Source organism: Bison bison, unplaced genomic scaffold (assembly GCF_000754665.1).
Source record: "Bison bison bison isolate TAMUID 2011002044 unplaced genomic scaffold, Bison_UMD1.0 scf7180017858728, whole genome shotgun sequence".
NCBI lineage: Eukaryota > Metazoa > Chordata > Mammalia > Artiodactyla > Bovidae > Bison > Bison bison.
This window is the reverse complement of record NW_011489300.1, coordinates 278,478-294,973: the sequence shown is the minus strand read 5'-3', so window position 1 is coordinate 294,973 and position 16,496 is coordinate 278,478. Positions and strand designations below refer to the sequence as shown.

Sequence of the window (16,496 nt, the reverse complement as noted above, 5' to 3'; positions counted from 1 at the left end):
AAAACCCCCCCCTGCCATCCCTGCCAGTGTAGGAGACTAAGAGATGTGGGTTTGCTCCCTGGGTTGGGAGGGTCCCCTGGAGGAGGGCATGACAACCCATTCCAGTATTCTTGCCTGGAGAATCCATTGGACGGAGGAGCCTGGTGGGCTACAATCCATAGTGTTGCAGAGTTGGACATGACTGAAGTGACTTAGCATGCACTCTTGAGCCATTCTTGTTTTTTAGCTTTTAACTGGCATTGTTTTATTCTCTAGTCCTTTTTCCTCATAGTAGCACAGACACTGAGGGGAAATCACTCTCTTTTTTCTTGGTATTTCAAATCACTCTATGGGATTCTTTGTACGTAATACATCCCCTTTGTACAAAGTGCGCAGAGTGACATTTCCCCAATGCTTTCAGTGTTTTTCCTTTAGGTGCATGGGTACACTTATTCTATGACACTATTTGAATAGAAACTACAAAATTTCTGTTTTGTATTCTATAAATCTATACAGTTTTTCTGTAAGGATACCATGGACAGTCTGTAGCATTTTGTCTTGATTCTTGTGCGAGGGGAACCTGGTTATAGTGTCTCTACAAGGTGCTGTGATAATAAAGCATCTGTTGCTGTAATTTCTTCTCTCACTCTTGACTGCTAGAGTTGTATTATCTTTATAAAAATGCCTAGGATATACCGGCTCCCACAGCCTTCTTCCTCAATGTACATATACACTTTTTAGTTTTCATTTTCTCATATTCAGGAAGAAAGAACCTAGGTCCTTTTCTTTTTCCTTTTTAATTTTCATCTTTAATCGTATATTTGCTTTTATAAAATTAGTTTTTGTTGGCATAGAATTGCCTCGCCATGTTGTTTGTTTCTGCTGTACAGGAAAGTGAATCAGCTATATGTTTACATATATCCCCTCTTTTTTTTTTTTAATTGTTTTCTATTCCCTTTAAAGTGCTTCCCAGGTGGCACAGTGGTAAAGAATCTGCTTGCCAATGCAGGAGATGCAGGAGATATGGCTTCAACTCCTGGGTCGGGAAGAGCCCCTGGAGTAGGAAATGGCAATCCACTCCAAGTATTCTTATTTAGAGAATTCCATGGACAGAGGAGCCTGGTGGGCTACAGTCCATGGGGTCGCAAAGAGTCAGCCAGGGCTGAGCACGCAAGCATGCACGCACAAACAGTCCCTTTAAAGTTACTCAGGTTTTTAAAGTCACAGAAGTTGTACTCCTTTCCTTTTGTAGATACACTGCTAACCCTTTGGTTCCTCTTCATCAGTAATTGGGTGGAATGGCTGCTTACTATTAACAACTGCAATTTGGCTTTCCTGAAGTCTCTTTCAAAGTTTTTATAAGTTTCAATTACCGTATGCTCAGAATCAGGGGTGGCTGAAGGCCTTTGCGTCATTACTATTAGGCTCATTCAGAGGAATATTTTATTCTAGAGGAAAAAAGATTTTTAAAAATTCTGAAAACACCTCCCTTTTCTATTTTTGGAGCTCCCTTTTCATTTTTTATTTGGATGAATTTCCTCTTTTGTTTTTCTCATGGGTCCACATTTCTGAAGGCAGATGTTCCCATAATTAGAGCACACAGTTTCTTTCCACTTTAAAATTTTCCATGAGTATATAATACTTAAACAATGGCACAGTGAATTTCTAAGATCTGTTTGGGGTCAATAAAGCAGAATGGAATGACTCAGAGAAAAAATATTAAATTAAAAAGGTAAGGGCTAAAAACAGCTCTAAGAATTTGTCTAAACAGGTACATATTCCCCCCTTATACAATGCATTTTTCTTAGTTATTCAATGTTTCCCCAATATATTTTTATCATTCATTTAAATCTAGCTAATGTTTTATTTTGCTCTATAAATCAAGTGACAAATATTTGTTGACTTTGAAGTCTCTATAATTCAGTTTTTCCTGTCTGCTTCTACAATTTTGAACATTTCCCCTTTGAATATTCTTTTTCCTTTTAAAAATAGCCTCTATTATTACTTTTGGTTTTCCAATTTCTAGGATAGACTCCATCCCCAAAATGCCATTTCTTCTGAGATCATTTTATAAGTTCTCTTTCTATGAATGACTATTCAAAGAAAATTGAATCTGATCATATTCTTCCCAAGATTAAATCTTTTCATTGATTCCACATCATCTATCAAAGCATCCCAGCTGTTGAGACCTGAGTAGGTACAGCTGACAGGATATTGATTCCCTAATTCCCTGGTGTGTGTTTGGTGGGACGGGGGGCCATGCTCATACCCACATGCTTGCTGAGCAAGACTAGGGGTAGCTAGTGGTCTGGGTGGTCATTTATTGCTGGGAAAAAGTAGCTTATTTGTCACAGTGTGCCTCATAAATTTTGACTTTTCTCTATAAGTGCCAAGATATAAAATAGGTTGGGACTCACTTGCCTGGAGAATCCCATGGACAGAGGAACCTGGTGGGCTACAGTCTATGGGGTCACAAAGAGTCAGACACTACTAAAGTGACTTAGAGTTAACAATGGTATAAGACAGAATCCAAGGTCCTGCAAAGACTGACCCTGTTCACTTAGTGAACTGAACACACCCCATATTCATCACTTCCTGAGTACCCCATGGTTTCCCCACACTGGTTTGACATATCTTTTTGCCAGCATTTTAATGTCCTCTTCCTTGTAATTTTCTTCATATAAGACCATGTTCTCATGCTCTGAGAAGCCATGCTTGATGCTCTGACAGGTGATTAGCCTCTGCTGATTTTTTTCTGTGCCTCTGATTCACTTTATGCAGACCATGATCTGCGCTTCACTCGTTCATCATTATTTACATACCTGGCTCACTTATTGGATGTGAGATCTCCTAAGAAAGGGACCAAGGCTTACTGATCTCTGTATCCTTGTGGGTCTAATACATAGCAGTCTTTCAGTAACTGTTTCTTGAACTAATGAATCAAATGAATAAAGGATTAGCTACTTAAACTTGTTTAAGTCTTAAAATTAAACAATAGTATTCTGGATCTGGACTATACTTTCAGACACCGAAAGGTCAATGACTATAGAACAAGAAGAGATTTTGGAAAATGCCAAATCTAGTTGAGCACTGCAAGAATTTGCAACCTACCTAGAATATAGAAAGAACACAGAATACCATCAGGAGATATGGTTGAAAGAAGATAAGTGGAATGTCAACAGAACATTTGAGTCGCGTGGGAAGACATTAAAATGTTTTAGAGGGTTAGTGACTATAAAGCCAACCAGAAAGAGATTCTTGATAGGAGTAAAGTCTTGCGTCTACTCAAATCTAATGTCATCTGAGTCCCAAGGCTGTGGGCTGCTGAATTAGTTACATTGGAAGGATATGGCATGAGATGTCTTCTTGTTCCACCAACTATTTTAAAAAGCTCTGAAAATCCATTCCCTGTCCATGGAATTCTCCAGGCAAGAATACTGGAGTGGGTTGCTATTCCCTTCTCCAGGGGATCTTCCCTCCCTGGAGATCAAACCCAGGTCTCTTGCATTGCAGGCAGATTCTTTACCTTCCGAGCCACCAGAAAAGCCCTTAACATGCAGCAAAATCAAATCATCTGAGATGTTTACTTAATAGAGAAATAGATTCCAACATTTATTTCAATATTTATTCACCGTGGTGGTTCCACCATTTTGAACATGTGACTTCCAAAGCTTCTATGCTGGTCTGTAACCAAGAGGCAGAAAGGGGAAGAACATGGAGAACCACATAGGGGAGGATTTGGAGGCCAAGCCTGGAAGTGGGGGTGTCTCTTCTGCTCACATTCCATGATCTGGAATTCAGTGTCATGGGACACCCAACTGCAGGGAGCTTGGGAGATGCAACCCAGCGGTCTGCCAGAAGAAGAACACACAAATGGCAAATAGCTGGCAAGCCCCTGACACAAGCACATATTTTCAAGCTTGGCAGCTGACTGAACTGTATACAGCAAAGAAAGATGTTCTCAGGGTATCCCATTCACTCTAATATAGACTTTGTGTTCTTCTTATAATCAGAGAGAGAGAGCAAGAGCAAACAAAAGAGAAGCGAGACAGAAGACAGCAAGAGCAGACATGGGTTTGATACCTGGGCCAGGAAGATACCCTGGAGGAGGGCATGACAACCCCCACCAGTATTCATGCCTGGGAAATCCTATGGACAAAGGAGCCTGGCAGGCTACAGTCCATAGAGTGGCAAAGAGTCAGACAGGACTGAGCGACTGAGCATGCACGCACAGCTTTATTCATAAGCTGAAGAAAAAGATTCAAGGAGAGGAAGAAACTAGGATGGGGAAGGGAAAAAGAGATAAAGCCAGGGAGGCGGAGAGAGAACCATTAATGATGCCAGCTGCCTGAATACGTGGGAAGGACGCACAGAGGAGCCACAGGAGCCCCAGGACAGAGTGAAGGTCCCCCTCTTCTGTGTCAGCAAGAAGAAAATCATGGATAACTATGGACAGCTCTGATGGGAAAGAGACCCGAGGAGCCTGTGGGAAGCCATGTCTGCTGGCTTGCCTTCTCTATATCTTAGAGTGTCATGCTGTCAGTGCAGAGCAGAGGAGAACAAAGATGCCACAGTTACATCACCTGTCTGGGCTTCATGTCCTCATTCCTAAAATGAGAGTAAGGACTCCAAAGTTGCAGTGTAGGGAGCTCTAAGGCTGCAGTTTTCACGGACCAGGAGACGCCATTGATTTGGAATGCGTGAGAGGAAGCAGAGTGGGCCCTCACACACGTGCCCTTGTGGGGCAGCCTCAGGGCCAGTGGGTAAGGCACATGCTTCTCTGCTGCTCAGGGACCAATCACTGGACAGCTCAGGGATGGCTGGAGAGAAACAAGGGCTCAGTTTACCCATGGTAGGGCTGGCTGAGCAGCTCAGTTGGACGACTGAGAAGGGTGGGGATGAGTTGGGATGGGGCTACTGACTTTAGAATTAAAATGAAAATACAAGGGACCATGTCAGAATACTGCTAGCTCCTCTGTCCCTTGGGTTTCTAAATTTTCCCACTAATAATGCATTATTATTGAATAAATAATAAAAACTATTGCCCAGGATCCACATAAAATCCTTACATTCCCCCCACCCCTTTCTTTTTCTTACTGCATTTAAGATGCCATGAGGATGTGAACTTTCTTTTTTTCTGTTGTTCCCTCATAATCACCTCTGGCTCCCAAATCTCTCATCTTCCATTCTGTACCATCTGGATGGCAGATCCTTCAGTCTTCCTTCTCAGGGAAGGGCGTGCCCCACAGCTTGGACTCTTGGTAACCATAAAAACCTGGGAGCTCCAACCTGTCTGACCCCGGTTGTAGGGAGATGAGATCATGTCTCTTTTGAGTTGACAGGCATCTGTGTAGAGGGCTTGCCTTAAGGGGTGAAGCTGGTCTTCACACTGCCTGGGCTGTTAGTCTGGAGCAGAGAGATGAGGATGTCTTGAATAGCAACCTGATATTTACCATTTGAAATGCATGAAGAAAAGGTGATGCACTTGATGGTGCCTTGAAATACTCCTGGCTCTGGGCGTCATCCACAGGGCTGTGATGTTAGAGCTAAGTGCTTGGGGGCCCCTAATGGGAGATTCTATTAGTTAATGGGCACAGAGCTAGGTATTGGCAGAATGAGGACCAATCTCATTTAAAAATTTTCTAACATACAGTTTCAAGTGGAAACACAGAAAAATTAAACCCGTTTCTGACTGTCTAGGCACCATTTCACTGTGAGGTTAGCCCTGACTTTGGAGCTGGTTTTAGTATTTGCTATCGACTCCATGGAGAGTCCCTCCTTGACTTACTGGTTTGGGGAGCTGGGTGTTGATGACATCCCTCTTGAGAGACATTGGGATGTGTAAAATCCCCCAACCATGAAATCACTGATGTCTTTGACGCTGACTCTGGGCTCTTTCTTCAGTCTTGAGGCTGGGCAAGTACAGGGCTTGTAAGCCTGTGGGGTGCAGCCCAACAACCCTCAAACATACACATATTTCAAAGCTCACAAAATAAAGAAACGTTTTCTCTTCTGAGGATCATTCAGGCCTCTGCTGCTTTCTCTCTCTCCTCTACTGCCTGACTTCTGGGTCACATTATTTTTCTAAGGCTTTTCCAGACATCACAAAATGAAGGAAGTGAAACTGGAAATTAACACTCAAACTAGTCAGTTTCCCTCCCATTAGTTTCTCCGGTAAACTCTTGGCAGGACCTAAGTTCACATCATTGCTACGGTACTATCACCTTGCTCTCTTAACAGGAATTCACAGAAAGACAAGCAAATACATGAGCACTAGCCTATGGGAAGCCTCAAGGACAGCAGATATGCAATTATTTTTCCAAAGCTTGTGCTTCTTTCCAATACAAAGTTTCCCAAACTACATTAGCAAGGGTCAAACAGTTGTATGAAGAGGTATTTTGAGATTTTAAAAATAAAATACTGAACCCACATCTGGGGAATTTGTTTTCTTTTCAAAAACTAACACTTAGGGTTTTCAACTATACATTTCTCCAGCCATTCAACATATACATAGTAGGCTGGGCTTTGCAAGCCCAACAGATGCTCCATTCGCAATTTGCAACCTAATGTCAGATGAAGCAGTGCTAGCAAAAGATCCTCTGAAAAAACCTGACTATATTTATAAAGTTAATACTATTTGTCTGCGTCTTTGCTTCTCCGCCACACTTCCTTGAATTAAAAAAGCTATTTTTAGTAAAACTGACAAGACAGTGGCCATCCCACAAGTTCATTTTCAGCAGTAAATGGTTCACAAACAAGATGTTGACATGTTTTTACTATTACAGGTTCCAAATACCCTGGTCTCACAAAAGTGTTCAAAGAGATTGACAGATATTAAAAAAAGAAATAAAAAATGAAACAGATATAAATAGGCTTTTTCATGAGAATGAATGATGAACAGTATTGACCCTACTTAGCAGCACTCTTGCTTTTGAGAGCTTTTTATTTCATTGTCTTTGACCTGCAATCATAGTCTTTATAGGAAATGGCGAAAGAGTCTGAAAGGTAACTAAGATGGGTGGCTGGAAATAAATGTTTCCTCAAGCATTTATTACCCTTCAGAAATGTCCATCAGCTGAAATGTTAGTCCCATAGAACCACTTAAGCACTGCAGAGGAGAGAGGCAGGTAGTTATTAATTTTTAAGGATGGCTGACAGCTTTCAGTCCATGAGAAAGGCTTAACTTTGCATTTTGAATAATGCAGAGATTTTCATTAGTTAGAATAGGAATCGAAATGATAAATGTTATTTTGTCTGCCAAAATACTATGACTTTACATTGTCTATTTGCAGTTACCTTTCAGAAGAAGCTTTCCAGAAGTATGCTTAGATAAACTGAAAGGCTACCAGTATTGTTTTCTTATTTGATGTTTACATTCTGGAAACAAAATTCAAAGGACACATCTTGATTGGAGGTTGGTAATGCTCTCTCGCTAGCTCAATGGTGGCTCCAAAGGGCAGTTCATTATTACCTGACAGCTAAGTGTTGGCATAAATTGCACTAGTCTATGGGATCAATGCAATCAGTTTCAGACATTTCTTTTTGCTCACATCTACCTTCTGAAGACTCTGGGACAATTTAATTACAACTGCACTTAGAGTCCTACTTCTTTCCATAAAAAAATGTAAGATTACCCTCACTTTGAGAACTATCAGACTAAAAGGTTTGTGATTGCTTTTTACTGTCATCTTGCTTCCAGCCAATTATCATGTCAAGTTCGTCTAGGGCGTATTTACTTCATTTTGAGCACCCAAGACCCTTCTGGCTCTAAGTATTATTTGAATTGATGGTAACACAACTACTTTATCTGGATGTCTCTTGGTAACTTAATGTATGATCCTAGTAACAAACACTAGAATTAAACCATTAATAGAATAGGCTGCTAGCAGCTGCTTCAATGACGGTTTCATGGGCATTAAAATAGCTGATTCAGAGATTTCTATACAGAAATGTAAGGTAGTTAAAGACTCTAAAATCAATGAAACCATAATGTCTGCCAGTAGCATGCTGATTCATATACATGGACATTATTATGCCGTAAAAGGCTGAAAGAAGGTCAAAAATGTTTTACTCAATTTAGATGAATCTTCTATTTTGCATGTCATTTTGCATTTCCAAATTTAGCTTAAAATCACAAGCTTCAAGGAAAAGTCCTTTATGTGTTTATTCTACTAGATAAAAGACTATTGATTAATCTGCCTGCCCTCACACAAGAAGGTAGGATAAATGAAGAATTGGCATCATTTGAGAACCTCTGATCAGTTCAGTGAGGAGAAGAAAGAAGATCCTTTTGGTACCTGCTCAAAAGTACTTTATAAGGTATCCAGCTGGGATTTATCAATCAATGTATTAATATCATGCTTTGTAGAAGCATTTATACAGCCCCAACTCTAATAATTTTGTAAGGTCCCAATTCCAGTTAAAATTGTCCTTGCTCAACTGGTTGTTTTTGGCTGTGCAGACTGTCTTAGCTGTGCACTGGAAGCATTCTGCTGATTTTCAGTACGTAAACTTTGTAAGATTGCAGAACTACTACTGGAACACCTGAAAATATAACTTTTAAAGTTAACCTCATAGTTGGAAGTGTTGTCGTTACAGCAGCACTTTTGAAATGTCAGAAACTTTCCATATCAATTAGCATTATAAAAGAGAGCCACAAGCAGGCACAAAGAGATGATGTGGAAAAAAAAAAGAGATGATGTTGTATGTTTGCATATTTTCACTGCCTGGTGAGTTTAATCTCAAGGTCTAGTATTTCTCCAAAGGAATATTTCATGCAAAGATGAGCTCGATAAAGGACAGAAATGGTATGAACCTAACAGAAGCAGAAGATATTAAGAAGAGATGGCAAGAATACACAGAAGAACTGTACAAAAAAGAGGTTCACAACCCAGATAATCACGATGGTGTGATCACTGACCTAGAGCCAGACATCCTGGAATGGGAAGTCAAGTGGGCCTTAGAAAGCATCAGTACGAACAAAGCTAGTGGAGGTGATGGAATTCCAGTTGAACTATTCCAAATCCTGAAAGATGATGCTGTGAAAGTGCTGCACTCAATATGCCAGCAAATTTGGAAAACTCAGCAGTGGCCACAGGACTGGAAAAGGTCAGTTTTCATTCCAATCCCAAAGAAAGGCAATGCCAAAGAATGCTCAAACTACCGCACAGTTGCACTCATCTCACACGCTAGTGAAGTAATGCTCAAAATTCTCCAAGCCAGGCTTCAGCAGTATGTGAACCATGGACTTCCTGATGTTCAAGCTGGTTTTAGAAAAGGCAGAGGAACCAGAGATCAAATTGCCAACATCTGCTGGATCATAGAAAAAGCAAGAGAGTTCCAGAAAAACATCTAGTTCTGCTTTATTGACTATGCCAAAGCCTTGACTGTGTGGATCACAATAAACTGTGGAAAATTCTGAAAGAGAAGGGAATACCACACCACCTGATCTGCCTCTTGAGAAATTTGTATGCAGGTCAGGAAGCAACAGTTAGAACTGGACATGGAACAACAGACTGGTTCCAAATAGGAAAAGGAGTTCCTCAAGGCTGTGTACTGTCACCCTGTTTATTTAACTTATATGCAGAGTACATCATGAGAAACACTGGACTGGAAGAAACACAGGCTGGAATCAAGATTGCCAGGAGAAATATCAATAACCTCAGATATGCAGATGACACCACCCTTATGGCAGAAAGTGAAGAGGAACTCAAAAGCCTCTTGATGAAAGTGAAAGTGGAGAGTGAAAAAGTTGGCTTAAAGCTCAACATTCAGAAAACGAAGATCATGGCATCCGGTCCCATCACTTCATGGGAAATAGAAGGGGAAACAGTGGAAACAGTGTCAGACTTTATATTTCTGGGCTCCAAAATCACTGCAGATGGTGACTGCAGCCATGAAATTAAAAGACGCTTACTCCTTGGAAGGAAAGTTATGACCAACCTAGATAGCATATTCAAAAGCAGAGACATTACTTTGCCAACAAAGTTTCATCTAGTCAAGGCTATGGTTTTTCCTGTGGTCATGTATGGATGTGAGAGTTGGACTGTGAAAAAGGCTGAGTGCTGAAGAATTGACGCTTTTGAACTGTGGTGTTGGAGAAGACTCTTGAGACTCCCTTGGACTGCAAGAAGATCCAACCCGTCCATTCTGAAGGAGCTCAGCCCTGGGATTTCTTTGGAAGGAATGATTCTAAAGCTGAAACTCCAGTACTTTGGCCACCTCATGTGAAGAGTTGACTCATTGGAAAAGACTGTGATGCTGGGAGGGATTGGGGGCAGGAGGAGAAGGGAACGACAGAGGATGAGATGGCTGGATGGCATCACTGACTCGATGGATGTGAGTCTGAGTGAACTCCGGGAGTTGGTGGTGGACAGGGAGGCCTGGCGTGCTGCGATTCATGGGGTCGAAAAGAGTCGGACATGACTGAGTGACTGATCTGATCTGAGTATTTCTTCCATTGACTAAATAAATCCTCTTTGTTAACTGGATTCCAGTTCATACACCATGAGCTGTACCTATTTGGTGGTAAGAATTTACTCTTTTGCAATTATGTTATAGAAAGAAGTTGTAACAGTTAACTAGACACTGACCCTCATTTTTTAAAAAAAAGAGTCAACTTTACAACCCAGACAGTAACTGCAGTGATATAACCAAATCCCCAGGATGGTTGGTTATGATTTATTTATCTAATAATAATTTATTTTTAAAAAGCAAATTTAAGGTTTTTGGTATGACATGAGCCTATAATGAAATTGTGCCAAGAAGTGCCTTATAGATTGGCAGGTGTTCCATAAATGCCAGTTGTTGGCCTCTGTTGCTAAGGTTCTTTCCACATAACTTCCAGTAATATGTCTTTTTTTTTTTTTTTTTAGTGTTCTGCTAAAATGTGACTACTTATTATCATTCCATTAATTGTTTTTCAGCATGTCTCTCTCTTTATTTACATCTTACATTGAAGGTTGTCATTTTTGTTTCCTTTATGGAGTTTATATACATATGTAGTGCTTGATATATTGTATTATCCTATTGATGTTATTGCTATTAGTCAGATTTCAAAATTCTGCAGCCAGCATACTTATAACTGGTGATAGATAAAGCAACCCTAATTTTCTACTCTGAAAGACATTTAGGTCTCTGATGAAAAGTTACTAAAATGATACAGCAGCAATCCGTGGGCATCTCTGTCTCTCCACATTCTTTTGCATGACTTGGATTGAGGGCTTCCATACTTGGTGCCATCTTATTTGTGTGCAGGATAGTTTGTAAATGTTTGATTGTAACTTTACTCTGTTGATTTTAATCATTTAAAATTCCAAATATAAAAGATTTCATGATCCTGTAATGATTAGTTTTGGAAGCTAATCTCATGCAAAATAAACCCAGAAGCAGATAAAATAATACTTACAGGTATCCTCTTCTTCCATGAAAATACTGATCACATAACAGGCATACACAAAACCAACCAACTGCAAAGAAGAAAAAAAAGTCTTGAAAATCTAGGACAAATGTCCATAATTAAGGAGACTGTATAATCAGTAGATAAAGAATATACAGTAATATCATCTATGAATTTGTAACATTTAGAAAAAAAACTTAAATGCTATTTAAATATTTTAAAATAATAGCTATGATTTTTGAGAAGGAAATGGCACCCTACTCCAGTACTCTTGCCTGGAAAATCCCATGGACGGAGGAGCCTGGTAGGCTGCAGTCCATGGGGTCACTAAGGGTCAGACATGACTGAGCAACTTCACTTTCTTTCATGCATTGGAGAAGGAAATGGCAACCCACTCCAGTGTTCTTGCCTGGAGAATCCCAGGGACGGGGGAGCCTGGTGGGCTGCCATCTGTGGGATTGCACAGAGTCGGACATGACTGAAGTGACTTAGCAGCAGCAGCAGCTATGATTTTAAAGAAACTTTTTCATTTTTACTTAGGCTTAATGACTTTCTAAAGTAGTACACAGAAATGGGAAAAATTATAGATATATTTTACTTAGATTTTGATTTGGAACAAATTACAGATATTTCCCTTAGATTTTGATTTGGTATTTCCAGTTCTTATATTTTAAAATCACCACAGGTTATTCAGAACATACATATTTAAGTTTTTACTATTTGTAGAGCAATTTGTAGCACTTTTCATTATTACTACAACTATTTTAATGTTTAATCACCACAAGGGGAATCAAAATATGTTCATTGTAAATTAAATACCAATCATTTATTTAATTATGGAAAATGCTTTGAAAATGTAAATTCTAATTAAGTGTTAAATTGCTTTGTTAATTATAAATGGCCAGCTGCAAACACCAGGTATGCCGATGCTGCTTAGTCACTTCAGTCGTGTGCAACTCTTTCTATGGACTGTAGCCTGCCAGGCTCCTCTGTCCATGGGATACTTCAGGCAAGAATACTGGAGTGGGTTGCTATGCCCTCCAGGGGATCTTCCTGACCTAGGGATCAAACCTGGGTCTCCTGCATTGCAGGCAGATTCTTTACGGCTAAGCCACCTGGGAAAATGCAAACACCAGGTATATTGTTCTTCTTTCTTGACTGCTCCTACTTTGTTTCTGCATCTCCTCCTTTTCCTAATTAGTAACTATTTCAATCTGCTCTTTGGAACTCAGGGAATGTTTCAGAGGCTGAAGCCATTTTCTCACAAAGAAACAGGGACATGAAAAGGCTTTTGTACCCAAGGGGGCGCCACAGGATCCTGCTTGGTTTCAGGGGCTAGGATGTGTGTGTGTGCCCATAGTTGACGGGGTAAGGCCTTCTGAAGACAGCTGGACCCCACCCAAGAGAACAGTATACTTTGAGTTCTTCTGCAGCCAAGTCAGAGGGGGGCTCCTATTCCTTCACAGGCTACGGCTAGTACTTTAGAAATACATGTGACTTTCCGACATGCAGTCCAGGTGAGGCTGTGTGAGTGTGTGCTCAGTTGTTAAGGCATATCCGACTCATTGCAACCCCATGGACTGAAACCTACCAGGCCCCTCTGTCCATGGGATTTCCCAGGCGAGAATCCTGGAGTGGGTTGCCATTTCCTCCTCCAGGGGATCTTTCTGACCCAGGGATCGAACTTGCATCTCCTGTGTCTCCTGCATTGGCAGGCAGATCCTTTACCATTTAGTCACCTGGGAAGCCAGAGTCAAACCACGCATTATTTATTGTTAAAAGCTTGTTTTTCTTCAGTTTTTAGAAAATAAATAAATACATAAATAGAAACAGAAGTAATATTTTCTCCTTACGTTCCCAGGTGTTATCGTGTTCACTCTTTTCAATACACATGTTCTACTTTGGATTCCTTGATGTAGCTCTTTGGATGAATATGCCCTACTGTGGGGAACTGACTTTGACGATGGCCCACTAGCTTGAAGAGCAGTTCAGTGAGTTCAGGTGCCACGAGTCCTAGTGACATAAATAGGCAGCTCACATTTCCTTTGAACACTAAAGAGCTAGACAAAGTGACAGCCAAACAAATCAAGTCTCTTCGTGTGCAGTATGACCAGGATGACTGATACTCTGGGTCTCTTCTACTCACTTGGCAAGGAGAAGGTTAGTAGAAGACTGAATGAATCATGTTACAATAAGAACAATCCTGAACTGGTTTTGTTACTTTGCTTACAGACCAATGTTTAGATGCTACACCGTTTGCTTTATCTTGGCAGTTGCATATTGAATAGTTAGCCCATAGTTGCTTGATAGCTTAGGTAATCCAATAATTTTTCCCACACAGTGAACTCAGGTAAATTAAATCTCACAAATCATTATTTTTCCATTTACGTAGGTGCAAGATAAGCAAAATGTTTTGATTGAGTGTTGTAGGACTTTTCTAGTATAAAGTTAAGGCTTTCATGATAGCTCAGTTCTCCAATGAATAATACTTTTCTACTTTCCTAACAGACTATATATCTTTACAAAAAATCTAACACTTCTACTTACACATTTATGTTGATTTGAAGTAAGATAAATTATTGTTTTATCTTCATTGATATCTTTTGAGATGACAATGATGCTGATATTAGCCTATTATTAGCCTCTCTGACAGGGAACATATTTTTTTTTTTTTTTTTTTAGCATTGGCTCATTCCATTTGGCATGCTGGATCCATCTGCATTTACTAGTTGGTTCATTGGCATTTCCTGGAAGGAAGGCCAGAGTATTGACTAGAAGGGCCCATGAGAACACACTTGGTGAGTTCAGTGCTGAAACACTGTTTTCACATATCAATATGCAGAGCTAATCTGACAGGGTTGAAAAAAATCCCATCCTGATAGAGAAATTTTAACTTAAAATGAAGTCTATCCCACCTCCTCTGGTTTGCCCTTCCAGTTGTTACAAGAGACCTGGAAAATAGTAGCTGTTAAAATGCAAGTTAGAAAGTTCTGATTCCATCATTTGAGTAAGTTGAAATTTAGGGAGAGGTTTGGGGTTAGGATGAGACATTGAGCAGTTAGTAGGACTACATAAGAAGATGATCATAGATGTACTTTTAAAAAAAGTTATTTATTGATTGATTTTTGTCTCACTGGGTCTTCGTTGTTTGCACTGGGGCTTTCTCTAATTGTGGCGAGTGGGGATTACTCTTAGTTGTGGTGTGTGGGCTTCTCATTTTGGTGGCTTCTCTTGTTGCAGAGCAGAGGCTCTATGCTCACGGGCTTCAGTGGTTGTAGTATGTAGGCTCAGTAGTTACAGCGTGCGGGCTCTAGTGTGTGTGGGCTTCAGTTGCCATGGTATATTAGCCTACGTGAATCTTCCCAATCAGGGATCGAACTCATGTCCCTTGCATTGGCAGGAGGATTCTCAGCCACTGTACCACCAGAGAAGTCCATAGATGTACTTTTATAAAGGCAAAAGAAGCAAACTCAGTTGAATAATTTTTCAAATAAAATTTTCAAAAAGTATGTTTTTATTTAAGTCTTGTTTATCTTGTATTTCTTCCCTGCATTTTAGGACCATAGATTATTTTTAAATTATTGGGTTAACTGTGTTTCTGAAAAGATTGTCTATATACTTAAGATTATTGGTCAATATATTTATTACTCTTTTTCCAAATGAGCCTTTTAAGTAGCAGAAAATAAGATGAGGTTCTTAGTTATACTGGCATCACACTATTTTCCCCTAGTTGGTGAAAATTTTTTTGTTAATGAAATGTGAGAACACCCAGTTTTAAAGAAACAGAGCAACGCATAGCATAGCAACAGAAAATTTGCAGATCCAACTGTTTATTAATGGATCTTAATAATATCCTGACATATGAAACAAAAGGAATTTTGGGTAATTGAAATATGCAATACCATTAGCTGGAAACAGAAAGATAAAGACCTGCCATATTGGCAATATTAGATTACTGTCCAGGTCTTCAAACAGAATTTGCCAGTCATAATCTCAATATTATAACAAATGAATTAATTAAAACATATCCTTTTACTTTTGCTTCATTGATTGGCATACTAATAAATTATTTACTCCCTGAATTACTTTTGCTCTCATGATTAACCAAACTGCTATTTCATTAATAATGCTATTCTCATGAGAACATGTCTAGACACCATGTTAATCACTGATTTGTAGACGGCTGACTGTTGTGTAGTTCTTGGTTTCCCAGAATATGAGTTGAAATAGTCCCCATGGCTTTCTGCTTATCTCTAAGAAATGGAATAAAATACATTCTTGCCAATAGCAAAGACACAAAATAAACAACATCAGGATAATAATCCTGATTATTTCTGCTTCAAATAAAGTTTTGAAAGAGTCATTCATTTTAAAGACATCTTTTTTCTCTTCTGTTAAAGACATCCATCTCTATGGTTATAACATTCAAATGATTTTCTCCTTCTGACTGCATAAATTCCATCTTTTTCAATATATTAAATGGATGCAAATGGCCTAAGACTAGATTCCAGCACCTTTGTGTGTGTGTGAAGGGATTGATTAGTTTTTGCAAGTAGGATTTGTGTAGAAAATTGATTTGTTTGGGCTGCAAGCCTTTAGGGCTTCCCAGGTAGAGCTAGTGGTAAAGAATCCATCTGCCAGTGCAGGAGACACAAGAGATGTGGGTTTAACCACTGGGTCAAGAAGATCCCTTGGAGAAAGAAATGGCAACTCCCTCCAGTATTCTTGCTGGGAAATCCCATGGACAGAGGAGCCTGGCAGGCTTGTATAAGGATTGACAGGATTAGATTTCACTCATGCAGGACAGCTAACCATGGTCTGTGTGTCCTGCTAATTGTGAGTCTTGGTAAGAATAAGTCAAAGAATGAAAATTTCTACAAGCCTGAGTGTCTTGTGTATGTACTCAGTCTCTTCAGTCGTGTCTGACTCTTTGAAACCCCATGGACTGTAGCCTGCCAGACTCCTCTGTCCATGTGATTCTCCAGGCAAGAATATTGGAGTGGATTGTCATGCCCTCCTCCAGGGGATCTTCCCCACCCAGGGATGGAACCTGAGTCTCCTGAGTCTCCTGCATGACAGACTGATTCTTTACTGCTGAGCCACTGGGGAAACCCCTAAC

General features: G+C 39.9%; 1 protein-coding gene across 1 annotated transcript in view; it reads right to left on the bottom strand.

The window, feature by feature from the left end:
• Nucleotides 1–16,496, bottom strand: part of NKAIN3 (Na+/K+ transporting ATPase interacting 3) — a gene marked incomplete at its 5' end in the record, with an annotated part of 261,099 nt that overhangs the window by 25,629 nt on the left and 218,974 nt on the right. Inside the window, one exon of the mRNA XM_010828753.1 lies at nucleotides 11,387–11,447. Coding sequence (XP_010827055.1) covers nucleotides 11,387–11,447 — 61 coding nt within the window. The remainder of the gene's footprint in view (nucleotides 1–11,386; nucleotides 11,448–16,496) is intronic.